A 27,702-nucleotide genomic window follows, 5' to 3' on the forward strand; every position below is an offset into this window, starting at 1 on the left:
GTATGGGATACACACTCTCAAGTCCAGATGGGAAACTCCATAGAAGATTGTCATGGATAACGGATAAGATCCTGTGGGACTTACACATCCAGATGGAGAAGTAGATACTGGCAAATCAAGTAGACGTAATAGTAGTAGACAAGGACCAGAAGACAGCAGTAGTGATAGCTGTAGCAGTGTCAAGAGACAGGAATATTGGGAAGGAGTATAAGAGGCTGGAGAAGTACCAGGCCTGAAGGAGGAACTGGATAGGATGTGGAAAGTAAAGCTCAAAGTGGTCCCAGCGATGATAGGAGCACACGGGGTTGTACTCCTAACCTGGGAAAGTGGCTCCAACAGATTTCAGGAACAACATCAAGGCTCTATGTCCAGAAGAGTGAAGTGTTAGGAACAGCTTAGAATATTATAAAGAACACTCAACCTCTTCCAGGCCTCTGTAGAGGACCCAAGATTGAGAAAAATGCATACCGTCCATAGGGTTGAAAAGGGTTTTTTTGGGGGTTTTTTTGGTTCTTGAATTAGATCCAGAAGACTATTGACCAATGCAGCAACTTTAATATAGGTGTAATGTTATACTGCTTGGGCTACATGCTCTCCAAGGGCAATCTCAAGTGGAACATATTGCAATAGTCCAATTGACTGGTGAGGCATGGGTTACTGAGGTACGGATATTTTAAAGGAATGATATGAAGGCAGGTTCCAGATGACTGAGTCAAGGACTTTTGAAAACAGAAGAAAAAGTATGGATATCTTTTTGTTCAATGTTATATATGTGATAAGTTATAAATGGACCATAAGTAATATACTCATGTCTGATTAGTAAAGGAAGGGAAATGATGAAGCAGGAGATACCCATTCCTACTCTTTGTTGTTGTGTGGTAACATAGCCAGACAGAGATACATTTGTATTTGGCGGGGATATAGCAAAATTTCACCAATTGTTGCTGTTTTTAAAATTTTAAACATCATAATCAGTGTCCATACACGTTTCCAAATTAACATTAATAAATACATATGACCTCAGTTAAATTGTGTGCACAATAGAAATGCATTATAAATTTTTGTATGTATTTATGCTCACTACACTCAGTGATATTCTATCAGTATCAAAACTTTCAGGTTTTGGTGTAATTAATATGAATAATTTAAATTCAGTTTAAACTCAAAATAGTTTAAATATTAATTTTTACCTATAAACCTGGGGAAAAACAACAACCTGTCAGCTTTTATTAAGCTGTAAAAATTAAACTCTCAGGAAAATATGAAATGTCCATGTTTTGGTTCTAAAGAAATTACAGGGTAATTTTTTAAATATCAGATTCTTTATTTAATAGTTTGATGGTTATTGAATCCAACATAAAACAACCAGCTTTTTAATAATTGAAATTACTAATCTCCTGTCCTGGCTTGAGATAGTTCAATTAAAAATAGATGTAATAAAGTTTTTCTAATCTTAAATTTTGAAAGAAATATATTTTAAACATGTATGGGGAACTAATTTTTTGGTGTGCTAAGCAAAAGCTGAGTTATAAATAAGCATATTGTTTTCATTTCATGAAGATAGGTAATTCTTTCACCTGCCTCTTGATACCATTGATTTAATATTACTTTTATTGTAATTTTATGTCAAATCAGGTGTGCAGTTAGATGTAAAATGTTACATTTAATCTGCTCAAAAATCAAATTATTTTACCTCCAAGCTACCGTAGATCCCCCTGCTGGTTTGTTGTTACATATGGTGCATTTTCTTGTTATAAATACAAATGGAGGACAAATTACAATCTACAGACAGCTGACCTAAGTTACAGACACTTGGAGGTTGTTCTATTTTAAATATTTAAATCAGCAGAAGGATTCTCATTCTCCTTTCTCTTTTTGTATGATGTTGGTTTGTAGCAGTTGTAATATAAATGTGATAGAATAATTGTATTTTCATTTTCACTGACCCTAATTTAATTTGCTGCATGAAATCTATCAGTAAAAATGCAATATTTATAAAAATATTTTCTATGATACAAATTATTTTAATTTATATCTAACTGAAAAAATGGCATTAAACTCTTGATTATGATAGTGTCAAATTTTATGACAATTTTATTGGTAGTCCTGATTTAAAAAAAAAAAAGCTCAGATCTGGTTAGTCAAATTCAAAGTATGCAGTCATTATAGCAGTAATATAAGTAAAGTATGATATAAATACTGCTGAGGGGAACAATTTTGTTTTTTGCATTCAGATTAAATATTTTGGATTACTGCCATAAGTAAACAGTTGTTTTAGTGTATGCTTCATAATGCAATTAAATGATATCTTGATTAAAGCTGAGTTGACCACGAAAAAATGCAGTTGAACTAGAACTAAAATACTTGACAGTTCTCTTTTGGTACCTGAAATGAATAGGTATGTGAAATTTATATAAGAATTTGGAATATAGAGTAAATACACTTGTTAAAATAATCTCAAATACCAAATATAAATAAATGACCTGTTCTTTTAAATTTAATAAAATAATATTTAAACATGTTCCCCAATGTTTTAATTTTTGAGCTTGCATTTTTGTTTTTCATAAGTTGAATTGATTACTTATGCTAGTTAGTAAGCTGTAGAATATTTTATATACACTAGGGAAATAAATTTGGCAGAAAATCAGCATGAGTAAATTTAATTATTGCTCAGAGACCTTTCCCTTTCTTAGCTTAGTGATCCTGAAACTCACCTTGTTTCACTGAAATCTGTGTGGATGCTAAGCTTCACTTCCCAATTTGTTTCTCCACACAATGATAAGCCAAGCAATTATTGCTTTATTGATTTTTCATCATGACAAATTTAAAGTTGATTTTTCTATGAAAAGGCAGGGGTGAGTAAATGTCTCCCCTCAGTTTAGTACAAGAGAACTATCTGGCAAAATCTAATATTCTGATGTCAATCTCTAAAAGGGACAATATGGAGTCTCGGCCACAAATTAAGAGAAGAAATCAAGGCTACAAATGTGATTGAGTATATATAAAGGCAGCTTAATTTGTGTCATTTATATGAACAATTCAAATTGCACATAGTTGGAAAACGTCATATTGTATAGACTTAAAATGAACCCAACATAAATGAGTGTGCGCAATGAGGATGAATTAATTGTTCCTCAGAGGTGACAGTAGTTTTCAGATATGAACTAATATTGTATTATAGAATAGAATAGAATAGAATAGAATAGAATAGAATAGAATAGAATAGAATAGAATAGAATAGAATAGAATAGAATTTTATTGGCCAAGTGTGATTGGACACACAAGGAATTTGTCTTGGTGCATATGCTCTCAGTGTACATAAAAGAAAAGATACGTTCATCAAGGTACAACATTTACAACACAATTGATGATCAATATATCAATATAAATCATAAGGATTGCCAGCAACAAGTTATAGTCATACAGTCATAAGTGGAAAGAGATTGGTGATGGGAACTATGAAACGATTAATAGTAGTGCAGATTCAGTAAATAGTCTGACAGTGTTGAGGGAATTATTTGTTTAGCAGAGTGATGGCCTTCGGGAAGAAACTGTTCTTGTGTCTAGTTGTTCTGGTGTGCAGTGCTCTATAGCTGCTTTGAGGGTAGGAGTTGAAACAGTTTATGTCCAGGATGCGAGGGATCTGCAAATATTTTCACGGCCCTCTTCTTGATTCGTGCAGTATACAGGTCCTCAATGGAAGGCAAGTTGGTAGCAATTATTTTTCTGCAGTTCTAATTATCCTCTGAAGTCTGTGTTTTTCTTGTTGGGTTGCAGAACCGAACCAGACAGTTATAGAGGTGCAAATGACAGACTCAATAATTCCTCTGTAGAATTGGATCAGCAGCTCCTTGGGCAGTTTGAGCTTACTGAGTTGGCGCAGAAAGAACATTCTTTGTTGTCCTTTTTAATGATGTTTTGATGTTAGCTGTCCATTTGAGAGCTTGCGATATGAAAGAACCCAGAAATTTGAAGGTTTCTACTGTTGATACTGTGTTGTCAAGTATTGTGAGAGGTGGAAGTATGGAAGGGTTTTTCCTAAAGTCTACCACCATTTCTACGGTTTTGAGTGTGTTCAGTTCCAGATTGTTTTGGTTGCACCACAAGGCTAGTCGCTCGACCTCTCGCCTATATGCGGATTCGTCATTGTCTTGAATGAGACCAATCACTGTTGTGTCATCTGCGAACTTCAGTAGCTTAACAAATGGATCATTGGAGATGCAGTCATTGGTATACAGAGAGAAGAGAAGTGGGGAGAGCACACAGCCTTGGGGGGGCCCTGTGCTAATTGTACAGGTATTTGATGTGATCTTGCTTAGCTTCACCTGTTGCTTCCTGTTTGTTAGGAAGCTTGTGATCCACTTACAAGTCTGTTCCGGTACCTGTAGCTGGTTTAGCTTAGTTAGAAGAATGTCTGGAATGATGGTATTGAATGCTGAACTAAAGTCTACAAAAAGGACCCTTGCATAGGTCTTTGGAGACTCAAGATGTTGTAGGATGTAGTGCAGAGCCATATTAACAGCATCATCTGTTGATCTATTTGCTCGGTATGCAAATTGCAAGGGGTCTAAGAGCGGATTCGTGATGGTTTTCAGGTAGGAAAGCACTAGCCTTTCAAAGGTTTTCATGACTACAGATGTTAGAGCAATTCTTTCACACTTGAAATAAAAATAATGTTTACTATATGAACGTGAATATTAATATAAACATTAAGTGAACATTAATATAAACATTAAGTGAAAAAAGTAAGGTTCCACATTTAGGCAAAAAAAAATGCAGAGGTACCTTATGTTACGTATATGTGGTACCTTGCTCAATAGTAGTAACTGTGAGAGGGATCTTGGAGTCCTAATGGACAACCATTTAGATATGAGCCAACAGTGTGCGGCAGCTGCCAAAAAAGCCAACACAGTTCTGGGCTGCATAAGCAGAGGGATAGAATCAAGATCACGTGAAGTGTTAATACCATTTTATGATGCCTTGGTAAGGCCACACTTGGAATACTGCATTCAGTTTTGGTCGCCACAATGTAAAAGAGATGTTGAGACTCTAGAAAGAGTGCAGAGAAGAGCAACAAAGATGATTAGGCGACTGGAGGCTAAAACATATGAAGAACGGCTGCAGGAACTGGGCATATCTAGTTTAATGAAAAGAAGGACTAGGGGAGACATGATAGCAGTGTTCCAATATCTCAGGGGTTGCCACAAAGAAGAGGGAGTCAAGCTATTCTCCAAAGCACCTGAGGGTAGAACAAGAAGCAATGGATGGAAACTAATCAAGGAGAGAAGCAACTTAGAACTGAGGAGAAATTTTCTGACAGTTAGAACAATCAATAAGTGGAACAACTTGTCTGTAGAAGTTCTGAATGCTCCAACACTGGAAATTTTTAAGAAAATGTTGGATAGCCATTTGTCTGAAATGGTGTAGGGTTTCCTGCCTCGGCAGGGGGTTGGACTAGAAGACCTCCAAGGTCCCTTCCAACTCCGTTATTATGTTATGTTACTATAATATGTAATATATTTGTTTTTTGTCTGGAGCATTTGGTGTTTCTAGTAATTATCAGTATTCATGAACTTAGTATTTTATTATTTTCTTCTAATTTTTCTTCATGAAGTAGAAGATTTTAGGTTCATTTACAAATAAGAATTGGAGTTTAATTTGTCTTGAATTTCAAAGTACATTAATTAATCTCATTCATAATACATAAATATTATTTAAAAAAGGATCCCTCACAAGATTTTTGTCTAGTTACCAAGATCAGTTCTAACATAGCTGTCTTCCTGACATCTAATTTTCTGTGTGTACAGATTTAGATTAATGGATCTAATATGAAAATAAAGACCAAAAGCATTTGATCTTAAAAAGAATAATTATTTCATTTAGTTTTTTTCTTTAAATGTAACTAAAAACTATAAATCAAATTTCATGTAATAGGAAATCAAATAGGAAATTCTGATAGATTTTCAAATATTCTGGGTATTAGTTATGTAATGCTGGTTCCTGCTTTTAAAATAAATATAATACTTAAGTCAAAAATGGGCAATCCTATAACCTGTTCTCTCAGGTTTAATACTAAAACAGGTAATATCTGAGATAAGATCTTTTTCTGACAATGTATGTTATGCTGGAGAAGAGACTGCAATAATGCAGAGATTTAACTTTTTAAAGTGTCAGTTGAGAGCTGCTATAAAAGAATACAAAATCATTCATCTAGATTTCAGCTTTAAATACTCCTCCTATCAATCTTGCCTCCTATAAAGTCAAGACCAGAATGGAAAATCTTTAGACTTTGTAAACTACATTGATTTTTCTTCAATGGTATGAAGTGCTAAATCTCCAAGTGGGAAAGAAGCACCTTATGGCATCAGTAAGTCTGTTTTAATGTCAGGAAATTACATCATCCATAATTACTAAATTTAATTTCAGGAAATCATAAATATTATTTTCAATCAATCATTAATGCCTTTTATATATCACTTACCAGAACAATAATGCTACTTCCCTAAAGGTAGAAATATGCCTCAGACCGGGAGATATTCTGCTGTGGACTAATACAAAAGCTTTCTATAACACTTATTACTAAAATTATATTTTAGAAAAACATACAGTTCTGTATAAGGATTTACAAGAAAATTTGTAATTAACCTACTATAAAATGTAGATGAACAATTCAAATTTGTTGTAATTTCAAAAATAATTTTGACTATACAATGTTTAAAATGTGGTTCATTCAGTATAATGTATATACCATTTTAGCAACTATCATTGCTTAGATCAGTGGTAGTCAACCTGGTCCCTACCGCCCACTAGTGGACGTTCCAGCTTTCATGGTGGGCAGTAGGGGTTTTGTCCGATACTGAAGCACTTTCCTTTTTTTAAATTTAATTGACTTTTTAAAAAATTTTCATAGCATTATTTAAAAACATTTGCATTAGATTTTCATAAAATTCCCTGTGACAATTTAAATTTCTAAAAATATACTATTTGTATCACCTGCGCATGTTTAGTTCACGTTACATAAGTGAAACTAAATGACGCTATAGTGCGATCACAAACAAAAGAGCCTTATCCCAGAACAGCTCGCGCATCTCCCCCCACACCATCCAGCTATAACAGACAAGGAGAGCTGGTAGCCGGCGCAAACCCAATCCATGATGCGCAAGAGGCATGTGCAGACGACAATACACGGTGCATTACTGTGGAATTGGTGGGCGGTTAGAAAATTTTACTACTAACAGAGATACAAAAGTGGGCGGTCGGTATAAAAATGTTGACTACCCCTGGCTTAGATAGTGAATAGGACTAGCCTGGTCATTTGGATTGGAAAGCCATTAGAATACCAAGGCTGTTAGATAGACCTGGATGTAGAGAAATATCCTATAAGAAAGCAATGACAAAACACTTCTGTATTGATATCAAGAAAACCATATGGCATGTCCTTGTAGTCATCAGAAGAGAGCATAATCTGAAGATGACCTTTTAAAACATAATTCAGTGTCAGTGTAAAAAAAAAAGTTTCGCCTATTGAATAATGAATAAAAAGTTGATGAACTTTTTGATCCCATCAATTGAGTACCACCAATTAAAAATACCTCACTAATGTAGCGGTGGCAGTCTGAGAAACTATTATTCAGATGTTCTTATAGTAACTGAGTTTCATATTGCTATGAAGAACTTTAAAACTATCTCCTTGAATTGTGTATGGAAATAAATTGGCAATTGGTATAGATTTTTTAAAACTAGCAAGCTATCTTCTCACTGAGTTATCTAATTAAAATGTTGAATGCTACATTTCTGAATAATCTTCCAAGGCAGTTTCATATGACATGTTACAATAATCAAATCATAATGTTATTGTATAAGGAATTGCTAAACTACCTCTGTAGAGGAGTAAATGCGATTTGTTTGCTAAATTAGAAATGCTCTCTCCTGCAGTCCTTTTACTTCAGATAGTAGAATTAGACAAAGAAGGATTCCCAATCTAAGACTCTGATCTTTGAGGAAGACCGCTACTTCTTCAAAACCATTTAATTCTCTTTTCTCCGCTGAAGAACTACCTGCTCACCAATGTGTTACCAAGCAAGGTAGCCTCTGTCCTGTACTAACGCATTTGAGTTTTGTTTCCTACTCAAGAACTTTATACTTCTCTCTCTTGAATTTAATTATGTTACTTTCAGATCATTTCACTAAATTATCAAGATGGTTTTGAATTTTTATTTTTATGTCTGTTCTAGCTGTCCCACCTAATTTTGCATCAGCTACAAACCAGTTTTACTTTTCATCCAAAGCAGTGATAAAAAGAAGTGATCCTTGCACAAACCTAGAATAACTCTCTTTAAATTGATGAGGAAGCATTGATGAACGTTCATTATGATTTTTGAACCAACTATGTATCTACTTAATTATCATGACATCCATCTCCTGCTTAACTAACATAGTTTGCTACTGAGAATGTCATGGGGTACTTTGTCAGATGTTTGCTGAATTTCCAGCTATATTATTACAGCATTCCAACAATCTGTTAGAGAAGGTGTGTGACCAAAAAAATGAAATAAGGTATTTCAGATAAAGCAATTATATATGATAGAAAGGGAATGTTATTAGGTACCTATGCTACTTAGTAGATACCTATCATATCCACCGAATATACTTTGTTATTCTGATTATTTAATTATTAATTAATTTTTATGCTTTTTATTGCAGTGGTTTTTATTTAATCAAAATGTTTTGGAAAAAATATAGCTAAGTAAAAATAGAGCTTTCTTCTGTTTTTAAGCACAGATGATAAATATAGGATATAAGTTATAGGATATAAGTGCCAATAAAAGCTATTAATTTTACTTGCACTGGGCATGTATGTAGCGAAAGGAATCCCTCTCCCTCTCCCCCCTCTTCTCCCTCTCTCTCGAAAGAGAGAGAGAGAGAGAGAGAATGAAAGAGAAAGACTGTGAGTCAGGAGTGGTTTGAATTTTAGCCATTTATCCCTTTTGATTTTGCCATGAAGGTGGCACAGTTTGCAGCTTTAACTTCCATTTGTAAAGTGAATTGAGGACTCTGACTTTTATACTAATTATTTCCTGCAATTTTGTAAGATAAAGGTCATTGTTGGGCTTGAAGTAATATTTTATTTTCATCAGAATCATTTCCATGTTGCCTAGAAAGGGCACATTTCTTAGGAAGTTCCAAATGAAGGTTTAAAGTTTCCATCTTTCAAATGCAGCATTCATTTATATTGAACAACTTTTAATCAGATGGACATGCTTGATTAAAGAATTCATGTTATTTTATGTGCAGCAATTAGAAATATCTTTATTTGACATAAACAACTTCTAAACTGCTGCCTATTTAAGGTAACCTAACATTATGCTGAAGAAAAGGAATATTGAGAAGTCTTAATTTTATATATGGCCAGTTATACTGCAGTGCTTAGTTAAATGTCTTATTCAAAACAGACATGAGACTCAATTGTTTTACCTATAGCCATTTCCTTATTGTGCTACCTGATATTTTCATTTCCATGTATTTTTGCAATAGTCTTTTTTTAATTAAAAATGATGATCCTTTATAACAGAATGCCAAAGTTTTAGCAAGGTTAGGTGTCATTTTATTTTACATTGGGTAGCTAAAGTTCACATTGTTTCCTAATTTAATTGACTGAGAGCAAGATAATATGGTACAGCAGGGTTCTAGTGTATGAGGTCATGCCCAGATAGCCATAATATCTTAGAGTGCTGTACTCAATGTTAAGAAAATATATTTAAATGCCCTTAAGTTCATTAGGTATTACCAAAGGTCACGCTTTATGTTCAGTTAGTTTTATTAAAGTTCATTGTTATGATAGTGACCTGAACTCTAACTGTGTGGCCTTTATCATATTAGAGTGTATATACTGGGGAAAAAAACTCCATTTGAATTTTAGATTCTGCATGGTTTAGTTATTGCTTTATTAAGGAGAATTAATTTTAAACATTGTTGTAAATACTAGTAACTAAAGCGCCTTCATTTTGAATAAAGAAAGATTACATTCTGAATAACAAAACATTCAGCAGAAAGTGTTGTAAGGAAGGGTATAAAACTCCTTATATAAACTGTAGGATTTATGTAGTGTGTACCGTATATACTTGAGTATAAGCCGAGTTTTTCAGCACGTTTTTTGTGCTGAAAAACGTCCCCTCGGCTTATACTCGAGTATATACGGCTTATACTCGAGTTTTTTTTTTTTTCTTTTTTTCACATTATACCGGCCGGCGCGAACTTGGCGGGCTTTTGCTTTAGCGCGGGGAAGCCCTGCCGGTGCAGTGAGAGGGCGGGGCGGGGGAGCCGCCAGCCTTCTCGGCCGAGGGAGGGAGGGTTTCGCCGACCGGTAGGTGCCTCATTTCCCACCCTCGGCTTATACTCGAGTCCCCAGTTTACCCCAGTTTTTTGGGGTAAAATTGGGGACCTCGGCTTATACTCGGATCGGCTTATATTCGAGTATATACGGTATGTATATATATTTATACCAGAACTATCAGTTTATACCAGAACTATCGCCAAAATTGAATACTTCAACAACAGAATAATCAGAGAAGCCATCGAGATAGAAAAACGCCCACACAGCATGAATAAACAAGATGATACCTCCTGCCTACCAGCCATTTGGAAACCCGCCCTTATCGACAAACGAGTCCCTAACATGAAGAATGACGCAAGACCCACACGAGTGCCACACAGCATGTCACCACCACACATCCATGCGGAAAGCAGACTCAAACCCACACCGATGATGAAGCACGACCACGGACCAGAAGCCAGACCACAGCTGCATCATTAGCCATTTCAAACCCCTCCAATCCATACATGCAGCAGACTGACACCCACCATGAAGATGTAGCATGACCACGAACGCGAAGCCAAACAACAGCAATGCAGCTCACCAAATCAAACCCCCCTGCAACTCAGACTAACCTGAGCACAACCAAGCCCCCCCTACCCAAACAGAATACACTCCTAGCCAATCAGAGCACAGCCAAACCCCCAACCAATCAGAACACACCTCCACCCAATCAGAACACAGCCAAGCTCCCAACCAATCAGTTCAAACACCCACTAGCAGTTAAAAGGAAGAAACAACTGCGATCACACATTGCTCCTAGAAGCACGAAGCTGTAAACACCAGCTTGAGGATGACAAATGAGACTTCGTCGAAACGTGGTCAAGACACTTCCAATTTTAAATGGGAGAAAACCCGAATAACCAAAGACCTACATACAAACACCCGTGAAAACCTCAGAAAACATCCCCTGTAAGGTTGAGAGTATCTTGGTGACATTTTGACGAGGTCTAACTCATCATCTTCAGGCTGGTGTCTTCGGCTTCGTGCTTCTCGAGCAAAGAGTGGTTGGAGCTTCCATCTCTCTATAAATACTGGTGGGGAGATGGGGAGTGTTGCTGTGAGCGGGTTGGTTGGCTGTGTGGTTGCATCTTGATTGGTAGATGGAGTGGATGTTTGCAGATTGGTCGAGGTGGGGAGTGTTGCTGTGAGCGGGTTGGTTGGCTCTGTGGTTATATCCTGATTGGTAGATGGAGTGGATGTTTGCAGATTGGTCAGCTGTTTCGTAGCATCCTGTGTGGGTGTGGTCCTGGTCTTTTGTTCCTGAGCTTTGGTGTTGTGGCCTCTGAAGTTCTGTGATGTGATGTCTTGAGCAGATGGCTGTTGTTGTGCCTCGCTCGCCCCCCCCCTGCAGCCGAGCCCCTCTCATCTCCTGCCAGACACTGATAGGTCAGAAGAATGTCCTGGCATGCCTCCAGCCCCCAGTCCTGGCACCATGCCCGGACAGTCCGAGCAAGACGAATGGCCTGACATGCCTCCAGCCCCCAGTCCTGGCACCATGCCCGGACAAACGGAGCAGCTGGGCCCCTTCCCCACAGCATGTGAGCCTGGGGAGGGTGAAGCCAGTCACGAGCTGGAATTACCGACAGCTGGAGGCTGGAGGGACCCACGCTTCCGGAGAGTGGAGAGGCGACGTCAGCAAAAGGAAGGGAGGGGCAGGCCTGGATAAGTGCTGAGTCATGGAGCCACACTCCATGGCCTATATAAAGGATCTGCTTTCTGGCATTCTTTGAGTCAGGCAAAGTCTAAATTGGATTGCTGAAGTCACATCCTGGTCTCCTGCCTGCCCTGAGAACTCTGACAGAACTTTGGCAAAGCTGCAGAGGCACGCTTGATACGGACTTCCCCGACCTGGCCGTCAGAGGAGGAGTGGGACACGACAGCTGTGATGCAGCATCCCGGGCCCTGGTTTGGCTCCTAGTCCGAGGTCCTGTCATGTATTCCTGGTGTATGTCAGCCTGCTTTGTGTGGGTATCAGAGGGGGGCGCAGCAGCCAGTGGGGTCAGCATGGTCTGGCTTCTGGATGGTGGTTGTGTTTCGTCTGTGGGATGGGTTTAGGTTTGAATCTGGTGAGGATGATTGGGGGTGGCATTGTGTGTTGTCCTGGGTCCGGGGTCAATTTTCATGGCTGGGACTCGTTTGTTGACCAAGGCTGGTTTCCAGATGTCTGGTAGGCGGGAGGTGTCGTCTCGTTTGTTCATATTGTGGGGGTGTTTCTTTATTTCAATGGCTTCCATAATTATTCTCTTGTTATAGTGTTCAGTTTTGGAGATTAATTTCATTTTTTTTCCCAAAGCAAACTTTAAAAATATGTACAGTTCAAACCAGCCAATTTCAATGATAGTATACAGCATATAGAAATATAAATATAAAATCCAGCAACTTAAAAACAGCCTGTATCATTTTTAACTAGAAGCAAATCAAAATAGACAAATGCTACAATGCATTTAAAAAATTAACAGAGAGAATATTATACACATTATCTTGGAATTTAATTAGTGGCCACGGCCAAGTAAACCCAAATTATTGGTCTACACCCAAGTAGATCCAACTATTTCATGCTGTTTCAGGTGCTACTGGCTTTGAGCTTGTTCAGATCAGATTCCTTAAAACAAGGACTGAGGTACGTCTTATTGAGATGTTGTGGCCTATGTTAACAGTATATTGCAACTCTGATTGTGTTTTTCATATCCTTCCCTCTCATACCTCAGGAGGTCAGGAAGGAGTCAGCCTGAGTGTCTTCCTAACATTCCCTCTGTTCCCAGAGCTTAAGGCATGTTTCTGCACTTTTATGTTTTTGTAACATTTCTGGTTATTTTCCCCAAGGTCAAATACATTTAATTTGTCATCAGCTTCCTGACCAAGAAGGGTTTTAAAGGACAATATAGGACAACAGCAGATTGTTCATCATTATGGCTGACTAGTGTCCACTTGTCAATGGCACTCTCCCATGTTCTGTAACCTGAACATGAAATAACAAAATCCTATCTACCACATCTAAACCAGGGGTCTCCAACCTTGGCAACTTTAAGCCTGGAGGACCAACTCCCAGAAGCTTTGCTGGCTGGGGAATTCTGGGAGTTGAAGTCCTCCAGGCTTAAAGTTGCCATGGTTGGAGACCCCTAATCTAAACAATACCATGGTTGGGATTCTTGGATCACATGAAGAAAGGTACTCCTGTTTGTATAATAATACTGTGAAACTTAAGTTCATTTTAATAGAATAAATAATACCAGAATGGCAGTTTATTACAAAATCTCTGCTATTTTTTTAAATGCTGTTTTCAGTTTAGCAGTTATAAAAATGAGATGTGTCTTTAATATTGGGCCCTATTGATCAGAAAAGGTCAAGAGAATGCAGTATACTGCTTGTATGTCCTGTTATTAAATAGAAGCTACTTAACCAATTTCACTATTGTTCTTTTGCAGTTTATTTTAGAGAATGAATAGCTTTATTACATTTACTACTAGAATTTAATGTAATTTAATGCAAAAATGCTACTGCAGCACAAGAAGACATAATAATAAAGTTAAAATCGTAAAGGAATTAAAAGAAAATTCTTCGTTACTTGTATTGAAGGTAAAAATTAGTTTGCCATCTATTAGTAGTATGCATAATTTTTTAATCAGAAAGAAATAAAGGATTCCAGTGGCTCCTTCTGGTTCACTTTTTTATTATTAAAGAAGAAAGTTGTAGTTGTTATTGCAAATGAGAACTTTAATGTGTGTTGATTCAAATGACAAAATTGCATATGCTTTTAAAATCAAGGTTTATGATTATATAATTTTCAATAATTTGAATGTCAGGTTATTTCCCACACAATATAGTATGTAGTCTAACTGTAAGCCTAATATTAGGATTTCTGTTGAATAAATGTTATGGTAATCTTAGTGAGAAGGAAAATAATCATTTTTCTATCAACAAAATGTAGAAAAATACATATATATCAGTCATTATTCTTAAAAGCTTTCCTAGAATATATATACTTAAATAAGTAACTTGTTTTATACTTGCCTGCTTTCCTTCTATTTGATGCTGTCTGGCTCCAAATGACTCTGGGCTTAAATTCATCTTCTCCATTTAAATGAATAATATATACAATTTATTACTAGTAATATTCTTTGGGCATTCTTTTATTATTTATTTATTTATTTATTTTATTTATTAAATTTATATGGCACCCATCTCAATTAGGTGACTCTGGGAGGCTTATAAAGAGTAAGCCATTATTATCAAAAACAAAAATTCATTTCTCAGATATACTTTGTAATTTCCTAGAAGTTGATTATTTTTAATAAAATAAAGATAAAGGTCTTGGTACTAAGGAGTTTGGTTCATAGAATAGAGCTTCTTCCTATTTACATTTCCTGGCCCCATTTCCTCAGTTTTTGGACCTTAAATAAGCCACTAGGTTTTTTTTTTTTTAAATCTACATGTATCTGTTATTATTTCCTAGATACCTGTGTGGAATATTGCATACTACAATCTGTCGTAACTGTATATTGGGTTTGAGTTTCTGAGAGTAAGGCTTTAAACTTCCATTTATTTATACCATTTGGTCGATTGGGATTTTTATGTCAAAAGTGTTAGCTTTGGGGTATTAGTTATACAAATATCAGTGTGTAGCTTTAGCCTGTTAGCTATCAATTGGATTCAGAAAATCAATGATTTTAATAGTTCCTTATTACATAGTTGATGCATTTGCAATAGTGAGTTGAGTTACTGTCAATTCAGGTTGTTTTTTTTAAAAAAAACTATTAACTGATCTCCGCCAGAAACTGTTTTCTATAAATTCAGCACTGTACTGGGCAAGTGCAACAGTCTGTAACATATTTGAAAGTTAAATAGGAACCCCAAACTCAGTGTAAAATACATTGTCTTTATTAAAAAGCCATTCTAGAGTGAATATGCTTATCACTGAAAATAGCAGATTTTTTTTTAACAAAAAAAATTCTGCATGGGGTGAAGACTCAATTGCAGGATTAAAATTAAAATAGCATTATACTCTGAAATATATTTAACAGAATAATAGAGTTGGAAGGGACTTGAAGTCTTCTAGCTTAACCCCCTGCACAAGCAGAAGAACCTATAACATTTCAAACAAATGATTGTCCAATCTCTTCTTTAAAACTTCCACAACTTCTGAAGGCAAGCCGTTTCACTGATTAATAGCTCTAACTGTCAGGACATTTGTCCTTATTTCTAGGTTGGTTCGCTCCTTGATTAATTTCCATCCATTGCTTATTTGTCTTCTGGGACAGCAGTTAGCTAACTTTCTAATATATACAGATAGTCCTTAATTCATAACCACAATTGGGACTGGTATCTCATTCATTGAGCAATATGATAGTTAAGTGAGCACATCATGTGGCTGCCCACATGATTGTTTTGCTCAAAAACTGCAATCCCGGCATTTCCAATTGCAGTCATTGTTTGTACAGGTTGTTAAACAGAATCCCAGCTCAGGAGTGCAGTGAGGTGGAGGAGATCCAGGGTGGCTCTGCTCAGGAGCAGAAAATCCTCCCTGCTGAAATCCAAAAAGGATTTTTAGTTCCTGAGCAAAGAAATATTCATGGATACACCCCACATTCCCTTAGCTGGCTGAATCTCTGCTGTTTGCTGTCAAAGGAGGTCATCTCCCCTCCATGGCATGGAAGGGATCTCATTTGGCAGGATGCAGGAACAGAGCTGAAATCTTCAGTATTTTGGCTTTGTTTCTGCCCCCTGCCAAAGGAGTTCACCTCCTCTTTGGGATGCAGTTCTTTCAGCCAGCCTCCAGAGATGAGAGGGAGTCCTGTTGGTAGATGGCAATAATTTGCAATTTTCACTGCTGTCATCCTCATAGGGAAGCTGGCAAAGATTGCAAATGGTGACCACATGATTGTGGAATGATTGGCAACCTGTTGCAGGTGTAAACAGGTTGCAAAGCTACCAGACCATAATCTTGTGACTATAACATTTATGGAGGTGCAACATTTTGCAATGTCTAGAAATCCGGGCCGTAAAGCACCCTTTCTATCATAATTCTGGACCATCATTAAACAAAGGTTGTATGTCAACGACTACCCATAGAGGTTGTGTAACTGGCCATCTCCACAGTATTCAAATTGTGAATATACCTACTACATAATCTCAGTTTCAAATATGTCCCCTGTATAGAAAAGTTACTATACCTGCAGTAGACCAATTGTTGAGTTCATCACCCACATTAATCTTTGAGTAATTTAAATTCTCATGGTAGTACTTGGATGTCTGTCACCGTACTGTTTCTGGTTGAGGAAACACATTGGTTCAGTTTACAGGTGATTTGAGATTGAGTAGTCCTGCAGTCAATTACAAAGACAGATAAAGAATTGGCTGTGCAGATACACACATGATCTAGAAATTACAGACAAGCAATAGCTTTTTGTCCAGAGTCAAGCTGTAAATGGCAAACAAAACACAGGTTTAGTCAGCCAGTCAAGTCAGAGACCAGAGAGCCAAGAAAAAAACTAGGAAAATGTTTTTAAATAAGAGATTAGACAGCCATTTGTCTAAAATGGTATAGGATTCCTTCTGGAGCTGAGGGTTGGACTAGAAGACCTCTAAGGTTCCTTCCAACTCTGTTATTCTGTTAAGATCTTAGGTTGGTGTGTTGCTTTCAATAGAGGGACTATCATTGGCAGCTATTCTTAAATAAGCCAGATGCAACTGTGGTTATGACAAAAGTTGGAGAATATATTTCTCGAGAAGCTGGACAGATAGCACAGAAACCAATTAAAGCCCTCAAAAACATCTTAAGTAAGCCAAAAGACCTAATAGCTCAATAAAATGTTCATCTATATGCAGAGCAATGACATAACAGCCACTATGTAGGACAGACAAGCAGAACTCTGTGTATTTATAATACAGTCTGTTGCTTGTCTCTGACAGATTTTTGAGGTATGGTAGTGTTATCATTTTCATAGCTTGCTAAAAACAACTTACACTAGTTAACTTCTTCATTACCAAAGTAAAAATCCCATCTCTACAAGGCAAACTGTGTAACAATATTATTCAGATGGGTACCAATGCAGTGCAATAACCCAGAACATTAGAAAAAGGAAACTGACCATCTTTACAATATCCTCCAACAAAATGGATGCCCACACAACTTAATCAAAAACTGCCTGATCACTCAGCACCCCCTTCCACAGTACCAACAGTACAAGCTATGAGGAGGATAACACTACATCAGTGGTGAAATCTCTGTGTTATGTGCATGCTGTATATGTTATATTTATAAGCATATCTATGCTAGGTGATCTTACTATATAAAGTTTTTTTTATTATATAGATATAAAAGATAGAAGTAGCTAGTAATTGCCTTTAAGAATAGAGCACAAAGCATTACCTTGGATTTTACAAGGCTAGCAAGCAACAAAAGAGCAGTAATTTATGAGTTCAGTGTAAAAGAATAGCATAATTACATTAAAAATTAATGCTAATGAACACTAAAATGGGGAAGGTGGTTATGATGAAAGTTTGTATTCATCTTCTCTGGTTTGAATGATGGCTAGTGGCTTGATTAATGGCTTAATTTCTATCAATTAGTGGGGGGAAAATCTCCGACGAGACAGGGGTAAATTGAGCATTGAATTACATATCATGCTTTTGTGTGTTGAAGAAAAAAACAGCTAAGTATATCTGATATAAGCTACAATGGCAAATGTGATGTGCCCCACTATGTCTGCATTAGCTCTCCTGACAGGCTGGTTGTATGTGGTTATGGGGTGCTTGGAGATGGCTGGCAGACAACATTCACTCGCAAGTTCCTGAGAAATCTGCAGTTTTTCTTTCCGTAGAATTTTAATTAGCATCAATAAGAACTTAACAATGGAAAGCTAGCAGCAGTGGCAGAAGTTGTAAATTGATCATAGTGCTATGTAACTTTAGATTCTCTTTTCTGGGGCAGGGGGACAACAAATATCTTGCAATTTTAAGGACCTTATAATTTATAATATGGATTCCTACCATAGGTGTTTTCTGAAAGGCAATAGCAGATCAAGAAAGGGATTTATCTTTCTCATGTTTACATTCCAAAGTCTGTAAGATTTATCTTTGGCCAAATACTCAAGTAGCTTTTTCATGCTCCAGAAGTACCATGTTTCCTGTTTCTTCCCACATCATTTTGTGACCTTGAATAAGCTTGTAGTTTGAATAAAGTTAACAAATGCAATGACTCCATTATTTTCAATAGAAATGCAGAAGAGCCAGTCCTGAGAGAATGCAGTACTTAAAATTGAGTGGTCCTTGGTGCTCTCTGAGCTTAGCTGTTTTTTCCCCCACACGTTTCATTACCCAAACTTGGTAACAGAAAGGGCCGTAATAGCTCAGGCTGGTAAGAAGCCTGTTATTAGAACACAGTAGCCTGCAATTACTGCAGGTTCAAGCCCGGCCCAAGGTTGACTCAGCCTTCCATCCTTTATAAGGTAGGTAAAATGAGGACCCAGATTGTTGGGGGGGCAATAAGTTGACTTTGTAAATATACAAATAGAATGAGGCTATTGCCTTATACACTGTAAGCCGCCCTGAGTCTTCGGAGAAGGGCGGGATATAAATGTAAATTAAAAAAATAAAAAACATCATCAGTGCTACCTAGTTTGGGTAATGAAATGTCTGCAAGAAAATAACCAAAATCAGAGAGCAAGGACCTGTCATTTCAACCCTGAACATTCTCTTTTATTAGTACTTAAAATGAAAGAATTATGAAAAATGTGTAATACATGTAACTAATATTTCAAATGCTGTGATTGCAAAAACAACAACATAATGAAGAGTGATGTTGCTCTATATGTATCTGTGTATTCTTGACATCTGAAAGCCTTTAGTATAAAACAGGAGTGTCAAACTCAAGGCCCGCAGGCCAAATCCAGCCTGCGGAGTGCTTAGATCTGGCCCACAGGGCCACCCTGGAACCAATGAAAGAACAGCCCGCAGTACCTCTGCCAGTGAAAATGGAGCTCGGGGAGGCCACACACGCCCCCCCCCCCGAGCTCCGTTTTTGCTAGCAGGAGGCAATCACGGCTGAAAACTGAGCCTGGGAGGGCCACGCGCAGCCCTCCTGAGCTCTTGTTTTCATTAGCAGAGGGTTGCAGGAGGCCATTGCAGCCAAAAACAGAGCTCAGGAGTCCTTTTTCGTTGGCAGAGCACTCAGGCCGCCACAGGCGCCTCCGACACAAGTGACCTCAAGCTGGCCATACCCATCCCGGGCCCCCAAGGTCAAACACAACCCTGATGTGGCCCTCAATGAAATTGAGTTTGACGCCCCTGATATAAAAGGTGCTAACAAATTTATTTCAGCCTCCCTCATGTCAAAAATGATTTCCCTTTCAGTGTATGATAACTGATTGTATATTACAGAGGATCCAAGTCCACTTTCAGCCTAAAATACAGATTTCCTTACCAATATAATAGAATAAGATCTAAATCATACAATATATCATATCGCTCTTGTTACATCAGTTTTTTCTCTTTATGTGCTTCAGCTGCACCATCAAGATCATACACATCTCTTTATATGTTGCATTTGTTTTAATGCTTAAGGCATTAGTTATTAATGCCATTTCATTAATAAACCCATGATACTAGAATGTTCTGGTACAGAATTTTGTATAATAAAAGCTAAATAAGTGTGTCATAAAATGCTCATTTCTTAGTTTTCTATTACATATGGAATATTTCGGTTTTTAACATATTCTTATACCTTTTATATTTTAATCATTTTTCAACTTCCCCAACAGTTTGAAATTCATTTAATTGCTAATTCCTGCCAAGTAGCCATTGAAAAGCTGAAAACCATGGCCATTAAACATTGTTATGATTTTGGGGTTAATGAAAACAAATCACATGAAGAGAAGTAAGGTGCATTTTTATTAAAAAAAAACCAAGGCCCCTTAATCCCATAGGATGCATCTTTTCATTTAACTGGTTATATAGTGCCATCTGCTGCTTTCAAGAGCTTTCATCTACAGTACAGTAGTGATGACCTACAGATATAAGCCATGGGATTTAAACAGAGTGATTGAAATTAAAGACTCAGATCAAGGCATTACCAAAGTCCTCACAAAGTTATGTTGGATCTTTTTTTGTATATTCACATTTTCCTATTTTTTCCTATTTAGAAGCAAGCACAACTCTAATTCTTCTAGAATAAATGATTTATGTATGAAAAAATGGCATCAACACATCAGTCACCAATATAAATAGTTCTATATTTAAAGTCTGCCCAGAGTGAAAGGACTTGCTGTCCAATGAGTTAGTATTGATTTTTTTTCTGTATCCTCTTAGCTTTCTGACTCCATTATTTTTGATTTTACTATGAAATATATATCCTTTCTACTGACATCTGACAAACACTATATGGAAGTCATTTTATCTACCAATAATGTGTTTGTCAACAATATTGTAGACTAATGGATGCAACTTCCTTCCAGTCTGTTTTTATGCAGTTAATGTTGTTGAAATAATTCAGGAAAACGTTCTGTGTTTCTATTTCCTTGAGGAACGTGTCCCCAGATTATAATTGTCACTTGCATTAGAGTGCTTCAAATATCTGAGTCATGCCTTCGTCTATTTATGGTTTCCCATTTTGAATTTATGTTGTAAAATGTTGGTAGTATTTGACAGGGTCATACGGACTGTATCATTTCTTCCTATACTGATTGTAATAGGTTCATGGGTATCAGAAAATCAGCATGCATGAACATACTTGAGAAAGAGTACTTGCACATGTATGCTTTATTTTACTATAACCGTTACATGCAAACATACTTAAAAAGAAAGGCCACTATATGATCTAAAGGGCACTGATAGAAATATTGAACATTGAAGAAGATGGATTTTCATGATCTAAGGATTTCTATTATAGTACGTCCAACCTAACGAGGACTCTTTCTCAAACCTTTTCCACTGTTTTAGTAAAGGGGTATTCTGTGGGTGTACTTTAACAAATACTTTGTGACGGTAAGTCACTTCTGTTGTGGCTCACATCATTTAATAGCTTAGAACTTTAGTGCCAAATATATTTCAGCTATATGAAATAGCTGAATATGATATGATAGCATGGGAAGAGGTTTGTTAATATTTCTTCCATTGTTTGACAAAGTGCAGCTTTAAACTTTATATTCTGAAAAATTCAATCTACTTATCAACAAATTAGCATACATTGTTTATATGAATAAATAATGAAATATTCTAGAAGGATTGAGTTGCTTAGCCCCATATCAACTGAGCATTTTAAGGAGTATTTGGTGTTCTGATACTTTTTAAGAAAAGTGCTTAAGAGATGACTAGATGATGAATCATAGCTTCTGTCTCAACAACACACCCTTAGGCTATGCATTGACCTTTCCCAACTCACCAACACCCTTGGATTTCCCTGTCATCTGAAGGAGGTTTTTCTCATAAGAAAAGTTCTCTTTCAGATTCTCATGTATATCAGAGTATATGCTGTAAATGGAATTCCTATACTATTTGGTGTAGAATTGGACTTGCTGGCATAAATTATCCCTTTCAACATTTTGTTTCTATGAGTATATTGTAATGCATCTTGTTGTTGCACTCAATATATTTTATTTGCCCTTATTATTTTATTTTGATCTGTACTTAACATATGTATGTCATATATTCTACCCTAGAATTATTTAAATGTTTCCTAATTGCAAAAATTCATTTTAAAAGTTGCATAAGAATATTAAAATAATATACATGAATACAGTATTAATACGGACACTTTCAGACACAACAGGTAATAGCATATCCCCTACTTTGGCTTGGAAGATGTGTTTTCTTCATCTTGCAAACCAATTACTTTTGTTCGGAGGGGAGATGGCATTAAAAGTATAATGAAATTTAATTTGGGGAGGTCAGTAGGTCATCCTGCGTGTGTTTTATATAAATGTTTGTTTTCTTTGTTTCTTACAAATAGAATCTCATTGGAAACACTATTGCTTATGTTCGACTTTTCTGTTTTCTTAGCAGAAGAAATACGATAGGAATATATTACACAATACAATATTTAAAGTGATGGTGAACAATATTGACACTGTGCCTTTTTCCATAGATGAAGCCAGTCTTGTTGAGCAAGTAAAACGAGTCAAAGAAATTGAAGCAATTGAAAGTGACTCTTTTATTCCACAGACATTCAGATCGAGCAAAGAAGTCAAAAAGGTAACTTTTCAATATTTTTTTCTTTGCATGGGATCCTTGTGAATCCTGTGGTTGAACTATATATTAATGCAACTATCATTGACATTGACTGTTTATCCAGTATTACTAGTACTTAGAAATCCTAATCCCTGGCCATTTTAAGTCAAGTACAGATTCCATTTATTACATGACGCTATATTTAAATGTGAAAAACGTACTTTATATTTTGCAATAAAATATATTATTCAGACAAACTACAAGGTTAATTTTTTGTGCAGAAGAAAGGGGTCTGATTTTCCTTTTCCAGCTGTGAAATATCCCAGAATTTTTCCCCAGTTCAGAGGTATCTCGAGAGTAGAATTTCATATTAACCAAGTTAAAAGGAAAAAAGAAATCCCTGCTCTTTTCGTCACACGTTATTTGGCGCAGTTTTTTCAGATATCATGCAGTCCCTTGCTTTCTCACATCCTTTATTGAATTGTTTAGGTAAAACTCTAGATACATATATACACGCTTGAGGTACTCCTATATATTATTTACTTTTATTTCAATCATGGCAATCAACAGGATGATTGCAGATATCATAGCCAGATCCCCTTCACATCCACTGAACAGCTTCAACTGTTTATCAATTATATATTTAAAAAAAACAATATAAGACCTTCCTGGGGGACAAAAAGATCAAAGCCACAAAAGAGAAATGCCAACTGATGATTCAGCAGGTTAATTTTTTGAAAGTTCAGCAGGTCTGCTACAAGGCAGAGGTATTCTCAAATGATTCATAGCAGAATTAGTTCATCTATAAAGATTGTTTTGTGAATACATTTAGGTCACAGAATCTGCTGATATCAAAAGTGAACCGGGAATTACAGAAGTGACAAACGTTGGTGTTGCTGTTACTGAAAAAGAAATAAAGCCTGGAATTATTCCTACTACTATCAAATACCAAGATGAAAACTCACTTGCCCATCCCAATGTAAGTTTGCTGATTATGGCAGTCTTCGATTGAAATAATGTATAAGGAGTAAAGGAGATGAGATTATGTAATCTGTTTATCCATATGTGTATTTGTTTTCTTTAAAAAAAAATACTTAAGAACTTCCATAATATTCAGACTAAATTCGTAGCATGAGCAACACTATGAAGTCCAACTGCTATGTTCAGATATAAAGAAGATTATTTTTCAAAACTATTTTTACTTTTTTTCCCCAGATTAAATAACAGTATAGTCATTTAGATAAAACACATTTAAATTATGCCTGAATACCGCAGGTAGACTCAAACATGGCTGCAAAATCAGCCAATAAAACTGTTATTTCAGACATCGCAATTTTAATACAATACCGACCATGAATGTTGACTATCTCCAGACTCAGTTTATAGAAGCTTAAATCTTGAAAGCTTTAAGGGATCTAAGATCAGATTCTTCTGGATTTATCTTCCCCCATATGAATGTGCTGAAATTTGAAATTGATTATATTTTCTATATTATTAAAAACTGGGGTATATAATTTTGGAGGAGTAAATGACTCACTAGTCTTTGCACATGAACATTGTTGCCTCCTAGTAAGCTTTTGGGTGCAATTCAAGGTTCTGGTTATCACTTTTAAAGTCCTACAGTACATGCCACAAGACCAGATGACTTGCAAGACTACCTATCTCCAATAGATTCGGTCCATCCCATCAGATCTGGCAAAGTAGGCTTGCCCCAAGTCTCTTAACTCATGCATCCTATATGAATGAACAAAATGAAATAGTGTCATCTAGTTGACCACACGTGGATAGCAATAGTACTTAGACTTATATACCGCTTCATAGTGCTTTTACAGCCCTCTCTAAGCGGTTTACAGAGTCAACATATTGCCCCCAACAATTTGGGTCCTCATTTTCCCCACCTCGTAAGGATGGAAGGCTGAGTCAACCTTGAGCCGATAAGATTCGAACTGTTGAACTGCAGCTAGCAGTCAGCTGAAGTAGACTGCAGTGCTGCACTCTAACTACTGCACCACCTTGGCTCTTAAATGCCTTCTCTACTGTAGTTCCTGTCCACTGTAACAGCGACACTCACTTCACCTGAGAGGTCCCGGCCTGGTTGGCTTTCTAGAAGGCATTGAGGACCTCATCCTTCTGTTCTATGTTATGATACAATTTTGCAAGGAATCTCCTTTTTTCAATTCTCTGTTGCCTTATGGCTTTTACATTGTGTTATTTATCCATGTGTTATTTTATCCAGACTTGCTGGATAAAAATTATTTGTAAAGTTAATAAATAAATCCTATGTCATTGTTCTTTCTACTCTAGAAAACAGACAAGGCATGAACAAAGTAGTGACTAGTTCTAAGACAAAAAAAAACACCTATTATTAATTTAATTTGAATTTAATTGAAAAAAAGAAGATATGGTTGGTTCTTATATATTTAATATTTGTCCATCAGTCTCATTGCCATATTTTAATTGTACTTCAGGCGATCTGGAAATTCATTGATTTCAGGGATTGAAGTTGTAGACTCCCAATTAGATGAAACAGTTGTTTTACAATTGATCAATGATCTAAACTTTGTTTATGATAACAGGATCCAATGTGGCCTTATTGCATACTGATTCCCAGTAGGATCATTTGTACTTCTCTTTAATTTAAAAGACACTGTTCCTGGCATGACATAATAGAGATATTTGTAATTCATATAGAAAACTTTTTATTAAGGCACATGAAGGTCTCTCTTAAGATTTTTAAGAATGTACCTGTTCTCCTGAATAATTTCTCAAAGATCAGCTTTGTAGTCATCTTTCGCTTGTTATAACAGAGTTATTTACAGGTTTTAGAGATACATGGTATAGATAATAATTGGAAAACAGAAATGACAAATTTCTCTCAATGTTTGGGCAAAGAATTTGATTATTTAGTGCAGCTCAATGGCATTCTATGAATATACAGTGCATTCAGAAATTATTCACTTTTGTCAATTTTGTTATGCTGCAGCCTAATTCTACAATTACTGAAAATTCATTTTTTTCCTCATTAATCTACATTCAGTACCCCATAATGACAAAGTGAAAAAAGAATTTTAGAAATGTCTATAAATACATTAAAAAGAGAAATTGACAAAAGTGAAGAGGGTCTGAATACTTTCTGAATATGCTGTATATTCTAGTACTGATTTCTGGCATTAAAAATAGGTCCTTGATCTATAGTCTGGTTCAGAAAACACCAGAAATCGCTAGAAATTGAAATCACTTAAGTTTGTAATTGCACTGCAATGCATCATACATTCCATGGTAGTAATGCATTATAAGGATGAATTTAAAAGATGATTTCAGATATTCACAAATCTTAATGTCCTTATCTATCTATTTAACTATGCTGTATACTTTTTTCTTCTTCTTTTTCTTACAGTTATTTATTGACAAGGCAGAAGCAGAAGAAAGATGGTTCCAAAGGCTGATGTCTCTTCGACAAGAGAGGCTAATGGGCAGTCCTGTGGCTTGAGTGAATTAAAAAGCCAACATACTTTCATTAAGTTCTGTTGCATAAAATTTCATACACAATTGAATGAGTATATAAATATCATATAAAGTGAAGGTGGGATGAAGAGAAGTATGAGAGGAAGTATATTTCTGGAATCAGCCAACAGATTTATATCATATTAAAGGCATTAAGTGAAAGAATAATGACTATTACTTTGCAAAACAATTATTTGCAGAAATATTTTGTGGAGTTCATTTTCTTAGTGTATTCCTGTTGTAGTTGAGATTCAAACTGCTCTGCATTTATTTCATACCTGATGGGGCACTTCAACTTCTTCCAAGGGCAATTCCTCCCAAGTTCTTCTATATTGGCAATTATGCATGAAAGACCTTAGTAGTAACAATGTATAAAGAGAAAGAAAGAAAGAAAAACATTATCTTCCTACTGAATAATGTTTTGTGACTGAAAGCTAGAACAACAATGAGAGAGCAGTTGTATGAGAAGTGAGATTCTGACCATATCTTTTAATTATACAAATGACAATAGACATGTTTTAAATTAATGTTCAGTAGATATAATATTCAATACACCACTAGATATACTAGAATGCAAACGGGGTGAAAGTTTATTTGTTATCATCAAATTTTGCAAAATCAATATTCAGTTGAGGACATACACAAGAATGATAAATAATGAATTAGAAAACGGAATAACAAGAGTTGGAAGGGATCTTGGAGGTCTTCTAGTCCATCCCCCTTCTTAGGCAGAAAACCCTACACCACTTCAAACAAATGGTTATCCAACATCTTCTAAAAACTTCCAGTGTTGGAGCATTCACAACTTCTACAGGCAAGTTGTTCCACCTATTGATTGTTCTAACTGTCAGGAAATTTCTCCTCAGTTCTAAGTTGCTTCTTTCCTTGATTAGTTTCCCCTATTGTTTCTTGTCCTACCCTCAGGTGCTTTGGAGAATAGCTTCGCTCCCTATTGTTTGTGGCAGCCCCTGAGATATTGGAACACTGCTATCATGTCTCCTCTAGTCCTTTTTTCATTAAAATAGACATACCCAATTCCTGCAACCGTTCTTCATATGGTTTAGCTTCCAGTCCTCTAAAGCATCTTTGTTGCTCTTCTCTGCACTCTTTCTAGAATCTCCACATCTTTTTTACATCGTGTCAACCAAAACTGGATGCAGTATTCCAAGTGTGGCTTTACCAAGGCGTTATAAAGTGGTATTAACACTTCATGTGATCTTGATTCTATCCCTCTGTTTATGCAGCCTAGGACTGTGTGTGTGTGTGTGTGTGTGTGTGTCTGTCTGTCTGTCTGTCTGTCTTTGGTTATTCGGGTTTTCTCCCGCATAAAATTGGAAGTGTGGCGACGTTTTGATGAAGTCTCATTCGTCATCTTCAGGCAGGTGTTTACAGCTTCGTGCTTCTAGGAGCAAGAAGCTGTAAACACCAGCCTGAAGATGACGAGTGAGACTTCATCAGAACATTGCCAAGACACTTCCAATTTTACACGGGAGAAAACCCAAATAACCAAAGACCTACATACAAACACCATAAAACCTTAGAAATATATATATATATATATTTATATATATATATATATAAAATATATATAAATTTATAAAATATATATATATATTATATATATATATATAACTAAAGACCTACATATATATATATATATA

At 36.2% G+C, this 27,702-nt stretch overlaps 1 protein-coding gene across 4 annotated transcripts in view; it reads left to right on the forward strand.

The window, feature by feature from the left end:
• Positions 1-26,330, forward strand: part of RSRC1 (arginine and serine rich coiled-coil 1) — a 167,357-nt gene extending 141,027 nt beyond the window's left edge. For all 4 annotated transcript variants that reach the window (XM_058187369.1, XM_058187368.1, XM_058187370.1 and 1 more), the window contains 3 exons: positions 22,455-22,561; positions 23,370-23,516; positions 25,935-26,330. In XM_058187369.1, coding sequence (XP_058043352.1) covers positions 22,455-22,561; positions 23,370-23,516; positions 25,935-26,027 — 347 coding nt within the window. In that variant the 3' untranslated portion in view covers positions 26,028-26,330. The remainder of the gene's footprint in view (positions 1-22,454; positions 22,562-23,369; positions 23,517-25,934) is intronic.
• The last annotated feature ends 1,372 nt before the right edge of the window (positions 26,331-27,702 follow it).

The sequence above is a fragment of the Ahaetulla prasina genome, chromosome 6 (genome assembly GCF_028640845.1).
Source record: "Ahaetulla prasina isolate Xishuangbanna chromosome 6, ASM2864084v1, whole genome shotgun sequence".
In the NCBI taxonomy this organism is placed as follows: domain Eukaryota; kingdom Metazoa; phylum Chordata; class Lepidosauria; order Squamata; family Colubridae; genus Ahaetulla; species Ahaetulla prasina.